General features: G+C 44.0%; 1 protein-coding gene across 2 annotated transcripts; it reads left to right on the plus strand.

Annotated features, from left to right (window-relative positions):
* The first annotated feature begins 967 nt into the window (after positions 1-967).
* LOC123078695 (histone-lysine N-methyltransferase ATX4) lies at positions 968-10,440 on the plus strand. Of its 2 annotated transcripts, XM_044501285.1 has the most exons (24): positions 968-2,576; positions 2,700-2,755; positions 2,922-3,126; positions 3,668-3,778; positions 3,852-3,920; positions 4,009-4,074; positions 4,147-4,238; positions 4,343-4,435; positions 4,711-4,846; positions 5,016-5,109; positions 5,197-5,296; positions 5,390-5,514; positions 5,758-5,903; positions 6,032-6,136; positions 6,277-6,341; positions 6,445-6,646; positions 8,395-8,481; positions 8,580-8,636; positions 8,714-8,803; positions 9,118-9,204; positions 9,428-9,502; positions 9,583-9,683; positions 9,824-9,914; positions 10,158-10,440. In XM_044501285.1, the coding sequence occupies exons 1-23, from the start codon at positions 1,761-1,763 to the stop codon at positions 9,912-9,914; spliced, it is 3,069 nt and encodes a 1,022-aa protein (XP_044357220.1). In that variant the 5' UTR covers positions 968-1,760; the 3' UTR covers positions 10,158-10,440. The 2 variants fall into 2 exon arrangements, with proteins under 2 accessions (XP_044357220.1, XP_044357219.1); XM_044501284.1 differs by lacking the exon at positions 10,158-10,440 and having other exon boundaries at positions 970-2,576; positions 9,824-10,156.
* The last annotated feature ends 665 nt before the right edge of the window (positions 10,441-11,105 follow it).

The following is an 11,105-nucleotide window of genomic DNA, read 5'->3' on the forward strand; positions in this document are numbered from 1 at the left end:
ACCTACCCCTAATTAATTCTTGTGTCGCTGCGTCGACTGGAGCAGGTCCTTCACGCCTCACTCATGGCCATGGACGGACATGGACATCCCTTGTAATTTTGACACACAGCATGAACGCACTGCCACACACACACGCCTCCCTCCCGTGCTCTTTGCTCCGATGGCCATGGAACAGCCAACTCCGACGGCACGACTCTAGGAATCTGACGGGCGCACTCAATCAAAGTCCACCGGGCCACCGAGAGAGAATCCAGCAAAGAAGCCCGTGCTCGTGGCCGTGGCCGTGCCCGTGCGTGCTGAAGGTCCCCAACTCCGGCGAATCGTGGCCAAGGCGACACGAATGCACGGCGGAAGTGTCATCCGGCCGGCCAAAGCTGCACGCAGCACGCCTTTTCGACCGTGGATTCGAGCGCGGCGACCACGATTGCAACTAGTAGTAGGTAGTAGATTATATAAATAGATAGATAAATCAAAAGAGAAAAAGAAGTCGGATTAATCGTCCGTCTCTGCTTGGATCAACGCCCGCCGGTGATGCCTCGGCCAGGATCGACGCCTGCTGCCACCTCCTCTCCTGGCCCGTGCACGATTTTCGTTTCGCGATTCGCCCAACAAGGACGGCATGGAAACTCGCACAAATCCCACCGGAAGCTCCACCTACAGAAGACTAGATCAAACACCGCTCACTAGTCACTACCAGGACCAAGCTGCACGAGCTCAAAACAAGAACAAGGAAATAAAAATCGGAAATTTCTTCATTCCGTCGGGGTGGCGAAATCGCCCATCGACCATTGGTCTTTCCATCGAGTTTGAGAAGGCAGTCAGTGAGTCGCATCTGGATCAACCTGTCTGTCTCTCCGCCCGGGAGGGACGATCAATCATCACTACAGGTACAGCGCCTACCTACCTACTCGTCGTGACGTCGCCCTAGCCAGCTCCCCTGCCCATCCCACACTGCACAAAACTCGTTCATGGCCACCTTGATCATCCCTCTCTCTCTCCTCCCGTCCATGTCGAAACCATCTCCTCCAAACCCAAAAGAAACACAACTCAAAAGCCCAGACCAAATTCCGGATTCGAAGCTCGAACCCACACGAATCCAAACGAAATTCCGTCCGGGCGAGGAAAATGCCCGTACCACGACGCCAAAACGCCAACTCCAAGCTCCTCGTAACGCCCACCGGCCTCCTCCGTCTCCATGGACGCGCACCGTCACCACCACCACCAAAATCCAACGGCGAGTCGGGACGGCAACTCCACCTGCACCCACGACGAAGACGACGACGACGACGACTTCCATCCATGTAACCACCATCCCATCCATCCATCCATCCATCCTTCCTCCCGCACGAAACCAACCCGATCCCACGAGAGAGAAAAATCAGGGCCAAGATCGTTTTTACAACCGGGTCGCGCTCCGCTCCTCGTTTCTCGTAGGACTTCTTCTTCCCGAGCCCTCTCATTAGAACACACAAAGAACAGGCACCTTCCAAAGCCGAAACCAAAAGAAAAAAAAAATCCCCCAATCCCGATTTCTCTTTCTCTCCGCGCGCATCTCCATCAAAGATTTCTTCTTTGCTCCCCTTCCTCCTTCCGCCGTCTCCGCGACGGCTCGTGGGGAGAGGCGGGGGACGAATTCCCCTCCTCTCCAATTCGCCGCGGCGAGGGCAGGGTTAGGGTTTGCGGGGGAGCCCTCGCCGAATTCGCCGTGATCTCGCCGCCGGGCCGGTGAATTCGGGCGGGGGGCAAAGGGTTCGCGTGGGATGATCTTCAAGCGGACCCAGCGCTCGGAGATCCTCAGCCTCAAGCGCTGCAATGCCGAGGGCGAGGGCGGCGCCGGCGAGCGCCGTCCAAAGAGGCAGAGGGGTGACGACTTCTTCCCCGTCGAGCTGCTCGGCCACGTGCCGGCCTCCGGTATCCCGTATGCCGCCGCCGGGTTCCGCTGGTGCGAGGAGCCGGAGGTTGCATCACCTGCCGCCGCTGAGCCGACGCCGGCCGCCGCCGCCACGCGCCCGCCTGTCGTCCGGACGTCGCGCGGGCGTGCCCAGGTGCTGCCCTCGCGGTTCAATGACTCGGTGCTCATCGACCCCTGGAAGAGGGAGAAGCCGGCCAAGCCGCCTGCACCGCCCAAGGTCGAGCAGCTCGTTCCCAAAAGCAAGCCGCTCTGCCGTAAAGGTGCAATCCTGGATAGGACTTCCGCATTGTCAGAGGTGGATGAGGAAGAGGAGGCACAGCGTTACCGAGTGTGCCAGAATTTTGTTGCCTCCAGGAAGTACTCCATGTCTCTGAGCGCACTCACCTCCTTGCACGATGAACCGTACCATAGAAACGAGTTGATGGAAGACGAAGAGGAAGAAGAGGACCTGCAGGCGCAGAAGGAGGACCTTCATTGGAGCACAGAGATTTTGTATGGCGACATTGTGTGGGCACGGCTCGGTAAGCGGCAACCAGCGTGGCCGGGAGTTGTCGTCGACCCAGCTCGGCAGGCTGCTGCCGATGCAATGCCACCCCAGCCGCGTGGTGGTGCTGTGCTTTGTGTGATGCTGTTTGGCTGGCGTGCAGAGTTCAGTGACGAGAAGGTACATTAATTACTGTTTCGTTAGGGCTGACTGACTTGAATTGCTGCTACTTCCTCTTTTGCTTTTGAGCTTTTTTCTTTCTTTCTTTCTGAATGACCATTTGATGACGCCCGTGTGTTGCAGAAGTATGTCTGGGTGAGGCAAGGAGGGATTTTTCCTTTTGTGGACTACATTGACCAGTAAGTACTAGTAATTCACTAAAAATAACTTGTCAGTTATTGCATTTAAAGTGCTGCAAAAGCATATCAGGGATGCCTTTTTATTGGCAAGAAGTAGAAGTAATTGTGCCGAGCTATAGAATAGCACCCACACATGTGCTAAGAAATATATGTATTTCCATTTCAGATTTCAAGGGCAAACAGATTTGAGCAGTCTCAAACCTGGTGATTTCCAGAGGGCACTAGAAGAGGCCTTTTTGGCCGATCAGGGGTTCTCTGAAGTGCCAATGGATGACAGCACAGCAGGGCAGCCTGTTGTGTGTCAATCTTGTCCAGACGAATTAGAAGAAGTGACTGGCTCAAACGAGCTGGAGTGCCAGGCACAGATTAAGGCAAGTTGACAAACTTTTCACAACTAAGAAGACATGTATTCACATGAAATTTCAGAAATTTATCAATATTTTTGATCCAACCTTCTGTGGCTTTGTATTCAATCCTGCCTGCTGGCTTTCTAAGTTTTTGGTGTTCTATCTACGCATTAATATTAGGTATACGGTTTAGGTCTATCTACATTCATATGATTTTTCTTCAAACCTAAACTTTAGATGGGGGCCGAACGCCTGAAAAGTGCATTGATGCATGACTGCAGAAAAATCTTCTGAGAAACATTATCTAGCAGACATAGTACTGTGTGTGTATAAGCAGAATGATAAAATTCAGCATGTTTATGTATTGTGGAGTACCAATGGTTATTCAACTTATTGGCCTTATATAGCTCGCCTTCTGGGTCAGTCAATGGCCGACCATAGTTAGTAACACCATTACACTTCAGTGCTGTTCTTGTACTATTTATCACAAAATGGAACTGCTTCTTCAACTGTCATATATTTCCCCAATAGACTAATTAGATTTTTGCTTATTCTCTGCACACAGCATTATACAAGTGAATTGCAGTGTGAAAGTTGTGGAAATTGCTTCCCAAACAAAGAGTCAAACAAGTTGGTTTATGTGATGGAGCAACTTGCTTGCAAACACTGTGCTAGGGTATGTTTTGGTGAACCTACTTCACTCTGAGTGTCTTGTCCTTACGGCTTACACTACCTTCCTGTATGTGCAGATCTTGAGATCAAAAGAGTACTGTGGGATATGCTTGAAAAGTTGGCAACATAAATGTGACCGAAGATGGGTAAGACATAGTGTAGCCATTAGCGCAATATAAATTTATCTTATGTTTCCAACCGTGCAAATTCTGAAGATGGGAGGTGATTAACCAGGTTTGCTGTCATGGTTGTGAAAGTTGGATTCACGCAGAATGTGACAAAAAGTGCAGCAACCTAAAGGTTTTTCTCGTCATAATATCCTTGGTGCTTTAGTAATTTACCATCGCTAACATGCTCATTTTGATGCTATAGGATCTACGAGACAAAAGTTATTTCTGCCTTTACTGTAGGGTTAAACGTAACTCAAATCTGTCCAGCAAGAAGACAAACTCTCCTGATGATAGGTGAGTTAGAAGGCTAGAACCACTTGTTTATGCTACAACTTCATATTTCAAGGTTCTAATTTATGGCTCTTAAGAGTAACATGTACAATCCATTTGTGAAACAGTAAAGATAATTCTGCACAGAAAGGAAGGAAGCCTGACAGAGTAGGGGTCATCTGTTTTGATATGGAAGGAACTTACCTACCAAATCTCGAACTGTAAGAACCACTTACTGAATTACATTAGATTGTAGTAAAGTTATTCCTACTTGTGACTGGCATGGCATGCCTGCACCACCATAGCTTAATTTCAGTTTTCTCACAATTATGCACACTTAGCAAGATTATTGATTCCTGTTTTTTTGCTTGAACTTATCTTTCTGCTTGCTCTCGTTCATTGTTTAGGTGGTTTCCATTCATCTGCATGTAACTCTGATGTTTTTCATATATATCTGGACCTACTTATGACTTCAAAAACTATCTTTCTTTTGCAGGATTTCTTGCCATTGTGCCCCTTGTAAGGGACAAAAGTTTTTGTTCAATGAATGGGAAAGGCACGCTGGCTGCAGAAGTAAAAATTGGAAATCTAGTATTAAAATGAAGGAAACACTTATGCCATTTGGAAAATGGGTTCGTACAGTAATGACAGCATGCTTTCGTTTCAACCTTTTCCACTGCATATATAGATGCTGTTAGTTTGTGCAACTGTATAGTAGTGTTGTAGTTTTTATTTCTGTTCCTTTGTTGGTTTGTAGTTCTGTTTGCTAGGGTTATGATCGTCCCACATTTCTCTTTACAGATAGATCAACATCAACCAAGCGTGTGTTCCACATATCCTTCAAAACGCTCCTCCCAGAAACTGAAAAAACAGCAGTTACTTGATTTGTTAAATGGTAAGTGAGCATTTATTTTGTAGCCTATAGTATTAGAAGATCTGGTTCCCAGGAATTTGAAGTGATGGACCTTGAATTTATGTACAGAACCTTATGATCATGTACAAGTGAAATGGACAACCGAAAGGTGTGCAGTCTGTAGATGGGTTGAAGATTGGGATTACAATAAGATTGTGATTTGTAACAGGTATTAAGCTCGTGTTGCTCACAATGTTTTTCTTTGGTGTGAATCATTTTGAGATATGGACTAAAGTTTGCAGTTGACCACATTCATGTTCAGATGCCAGATAGCTGTTCATCAGGAATGCTATGGTGTGAGCGGTAAGCAAGATTTTACCTCGTGGATTTGTAGGGCTTGTGAAACGCCTGAACAAAAGAGGGATTGCTGCCTTTGCCCTGTGAAAGGTATGTACCTGCTATCCTTTCAGTGGTAACTGGACCAAATAGATTCTGTAACAGGATAATTCATCAGTACTGCTATTAATGTCGAACCTAGGTCTCTTTCTAAATAACAATAGTGACAGCACCACAGCAACTAAATTAAGTTCGTCAAATCTGATACCGGAAAATCAAGTTGTGACATTCTGTTTTATTGAGCATTTTTGAAATCATTAACCTGGTTCTTACTGGCTTCAACACTTATTTTAGGTGGAGCGCTGAAGCCAACAAACGTTGATAACTTGTGGGTACATGTGGCATGTGCATGGTTTCAGCCACAGGTGGCTTTTGCTAGTGATGAGCTCATGGAACCTGCTATTGGGATATTGAGCATGGCACCTCTGCTATTTATGAAGGTTGTATACATATGCTGGTGCTATAGCTTAAGTGGCTTATAAGATGATTGATCCTGAACCAGTGCTACGTATCTCGTATGTTTGACTACGTTGACCTAATTATGTTCCATTCTTGCCCATTGCTCCAGATGTGCGTCATTTGTAGGCAAATACATGGTGCTTGTACACAATGCTACAGGTGCTCGACTTATTACCATGCCACCTGTGCATCAAGGGCAGGCTATCGAATGGAGGTACAGCTAATACTGATCGCTGCAAGAACATGTTGCTTACGCTATTTATCAATGAAGAAAAGTGTGCAATTTCACTTCTTTTGCTTGCATCTCATGTTTTTTAGCACATCTGAACTTTACTATGTTTTCCATGTATGCAGCTGCACTGCTTGGAAAAAAACGGCAAACAGACAACAAAGATGATTTCATATTGTGCTCATCATCGGTAAGATTTATTAAGTGGAAGCACCAGTAAAGCTATAATTTGTTCACATCTTTTTGTGCAATACTGAAAGTTGGATTGTCTTGGATTATTTATTTATGTGCAGGAGACCTAACCCTGATAATGTTTTGATAATTCAAACTCCTGCTGGAACTTTCTCTTCAAAAAGGCTTGTTCAGAGTAGTGGCACTATGGCTGCTTCAAGACTGATTAGGAAAGATCTTCCCAAGGATTCAGCATCAGAAGTTGAAACTATAGAGAATCTATGTTCTGCAAGATGTCGAGTTTATGTTAGGAAAGAACTAAAGGTATGCCTTGCTTTAAAGTTGAAAGAATAATGAATGCACCTTTATGCTAGCTACAACGTAAGCCACAAAACTTACGTCTAGCATGGTAATAGCCATTATAGCAGCTCTTAACAATAAAGTTCGGGGAAGTACTTGTTAATTCTAAGGACATGGCCATTATCTTTTGATTTTAGTGCTACATGAGAATGGGTAACTAGGATAGTAGCTTATGTTACCCCTGTGTTACTAGCAGATAGTCTGTGGTTTCTACTGCACTATGGAATCTAGTTAGTTGGAGGGATTTTTACTTCTTCCAACCAAGTGTTATGTCTCAGAAAAAAAATTCTTTCAGCTAACCGTTACATCCAAAAATAGGGCTAAACATGTTTCGTAGGCTTGTGTGAACTTGCAAGATACCTTGGAGGCTGGGACATTTAATTCATTTAGCTAGCATAGGTACTAGTTAGAAACCAGTATGGTGATTTATCCAGACGGTTATCAAAGACAATGTTTGATCAGATCTGGAGTTTGTAGCTGTTAGCAGTTGGGTTTTTGTGAAATGTCATAGTGGGACGAAGCAGATTCTGACTTTCAGGCTTAAGAGTGGATCGGGTAGCACCATAAGTCGCTCATCCTCATTCTCCAGGTGGCGAAGACACTCTGAGCTGTGCCTGATTTAAGCGAAGAGAAAACGCTTTTTCAAAGAGCACATGCAACAGCCTTTTGTAATTGCTTAGCTGAACTTTGACTCCTTGCTATCCGACCCTGATTCCTCTTCTTTTCATTAGTTGTGACCATATGGAGCACATTACTGCAAGGCATTCAACCTTTGTTTGCTGTTTATTTTTCTAATCCCAACGCCTCCCACTGGCCAGATTCTCTGGACTCGACTTCGGTCTAGGACTCCCTGGCATGTCATCATGTGCCTGCTGCTTCTCTACCTTGCACACTGTTCCTCTGTTGGGGCTTCTTCTGCAGCTCGCACTGCATCTTCGCTGTTTCTATAAACTGGGAATGCAGGACTAAGGCCGCAGCGAAATCAATACATGCGACCCCAAAAGGAGTCCACAACAGTGCCCAGTCTAACCGTAATGCAGGTTCCTGGTTGCTGGTTAATGCGCTTGCACCCTAGTTCACCACTTGCTGATAACCTTCGTCACATCAACTTCAATTCGACAAGGATCATTATCTGTTTTAATTCCTTTTTGTGATGTTCATTATGATTTACTCATATGGTGTTGCTCAATAGGCAGTGTTCCTGGGAAAATACCCTTTGGAACATGGTGGTAATTACACCTGGTTATGTATTTTTTTATTTTTTTTACAAAAAGTCAAAATGTTCCAAAACTTTTTTCCCAACAAACTTGAGCTGTCGTTTCTAGCGTACAAAAATAATCTGCAACGAAATATTCTCTGACAAAATTCTGACAAAAATGACAAATATTCTCTGACAAAAGCGTGAACAGTACGGCGTATATAGCGACAAATTTGTTTTTTTACGTCCAGAACAACATGAAAGTCTTCTCTTCGCGAAAGTTTTTATACGAGTGCAACAATAAATCTACTTTGTTCACAAAAAGTTTCAGATTTTTTGACTTTCTTACAAATTACTATTTTTAAAAAAAAATTGGGTGTAATTACACCCGAGAGCCAAACGTGCGTGTCCGTTTTCCTGCCACTTGTTCCCAAAATATAAATACTGTTGCTGGTTGGTATCTTGTATTGATAACCCATTGGTGCACACCTGATTGGAATTTTGTTGCATGCAGAGATCCCGGGAGGCAGCAATGGCACACCGAGTAAGGGGATATTGTCAACACCGCTGGGATGAAATTGACAGTCTGAATCCACGAAGGGTAATTTGATTAATTCTGTAATGTATGAATGCTTATTAGATATCTTTTCCCATCTTTTAGTCAAATTTTCTTATGAAGGAAAACTCTGTACTCTGCAGGAAGAGAGGGATCCGGAATCCTTTTCTACTTTTAAGGAGCGTCTACGTTATCTTCAGGTTAATATATGTCTGTTGGCTTTCCCTTGTACCTATATATTTGTAGTATGAAACTAATTAATTTTTCTTTATTTCAGAAAACGGAACATAGTAGAGTATGCTTTGGTAGGTCAGGAATTCATAGGTGGGGACTTTTTGCTCGTAGGGACATTCAAGAAGGAGAAATGGTATTCCCTCAAACACTATTATATGCCATGGAAATATTTTTCACAATTGGGGGCGCTTGAACAGTAGAGATGCTTGGTTGTAATGACACGGTTTTCTTTCTACTTTATATGTTACGCTCCATTGATATTTTTTTAAAGGTCCATTTATACTTTTCTTACATGGTTGCTTTGTAACCACTCGTGGTAATTTCTGTTCCCATATATGTGCCCTAGTTTCCATTATTAAGCCGGCATTCTGCTATCCTACATGTGGTCTTCATTAATGCGCTGCTGCCCTCATTCAAGAAATTGCTCATGGTTAACTTTTTTTCCAGGTTCTAGAGTACCGCGGTGAACAGGTCAGACGAAGTGTTGCGGACTTACGGGAAGCACAATATCGTGTACAGGGAAAAGATTGTTATGTGAGTCATCTTCCATACTTTCACCTGTTATGTGGTGTATCTATGAGTGCATATTTTTTCTGTGAAATAACATTATATCTACAACACACATGCTATTTGGCCATCCCAACTGCTGGAAATCACGTGTTGTATGCATTATATGGATTTATGATGAATTATTTTAATAGCCTCTGATAATACATCTAACATTAACTACATTTATGCTGTCCTTTTTTCTGCCCAGCTTTTCAAAATCAGCGAGGAAGTGGTTGTTGATGCCACAGACAAAGGAAACGTGGCACGCCTGATTAATCATTCTGTAAGGATCATATAATGAACTTCAAATCTACTTAAGATTCTAAATAATATGTACCTGATGTATTGTTATTTTTGCTGCAGTGCACGCCAAACTTTTATGCGAGGATTATGAGCGTGGGGCATGATCAGAGCCGCATTGTTCTAATTGCCAAGAGAAATGTTTGTGCCGGTGAAGAGCTAACGTATGTCGTATATGATTTCCTTCTCCTTTTCTTTGCAGATGGTCTCAGCAAATTATGTTAAACTCCATCATGATAATCTTTGTGTTTCTGCAAGGATGCAAGGAGACTAAACATGTTTTTATGTTGTGTGTAATTTCTAGGTATGATTACCTGTTTGACCCCGATGAGGCTGATGATTGCAAAGTTCCTTGCCTGTGCCAGACTGCTGACTGTCGGAAATTCATGAATTAGGTTAGAGTAGATGTCAATGGGCATTGTCATAGTTTTTTTTTTGCTTTAGCATTTTCTTGGTTCATTGGTGATAAGTGGTATATATTACCTTGTTGCCTCCTACGCCCCAATTTTTTTCACTCTAGTCTCTAGGAATAAGTTTAGTCAGCTCGAAAGCATGAGCTTCTATTCCTGTAAATGCTTCTAGTGTATCCACTATAATCAATTTTCTCTAGTGCCAATTTTGATTATGTTTTCATTCAGATATCACTAGTTTACTTGGCGTGTCTACAAAATGGTGGAAGATGGCAACGGTAAAAACAGAGGGGCACATCAGAAATGAGTGCTCTTGCCGTACTGAGCAAATTACAATTTTGATGGTCTCGGTACTCGTTTCTTCATGAAATTCTACAAGCTTTCAAAGTACTCGGGCATGAGATCTGTAATTTTCCCAGGATATTTGGGCATGCAAACTTTCAGTTCTCGATTTCACCTGGGAGCATGTGCGTGAGATATTTGATGCACCGATCCAAAATAAGGGTTGCATTTTTTAACAGCTGTTAGTTTAAAACTGCAACACTTATTATAAATTGGAGGTAGTAGTAATTTTCGTGGAAGGCTCATGCTATCCACACATAGTGTTTTGAGACTTTGCACTGTTGTTCAAAGACGTGTATGTTTTTGTATAGCACAAAACATCCGGATAAGGGCATCTCTAACACGGATCATCGAATGTGTCGGGGGAGTTACCCGCGGCTAAACCCAGCTCCGAGGGTAAGGCATCTCTGGAGTTAAGTCCACCGGCTACAACATTGACCCGGTTACAATCTTGACCTGACCTATTACAAGACAAGTTTTCTTACTCTGAAGATAAGCCAACTCATGGAGAAGCTGGATCACATAGATAAGAAGGCTCATAGAGATGAGCCGGCTCATGGATAAGCTGGCTCACAGAGATAAGAAGGCTCGCATAGATGAGCCTCATGGATAAGCTGGCTCATAGAGCTAAGCAGGCTCATGAATAAGCCGGCTCACAGAGATGAGCCGGCTCATGGATAAGCAGGCTCACGGATAAGGTGGCTCAAAGAGATAAGAAGGCTCATAGTGATGAGCTGGCTCATGGATAAGCAGGCCCATGGATAAGCTGGCTCATAGAGGAGAGCCGGATCATGGATAAGCCGACTCATGGATAAGCAGGCTCATGGATAAGCC

The sequence above is a fragment of the Triticum aestivum genome, chromosome 3D (genome assembly GCF_018294505.1).
Source record: "Triticum aestivum cultivar Chinese Spring chromosome 3D, IWGSC CS RefSeq v2.1, whole genome shotgun sequence".
NCBI lineage: Eukaryota > Viridiplantae > Streptophyta > Magnoliopsida > Poales > Poaceae > Triticum > Triticum aestivum.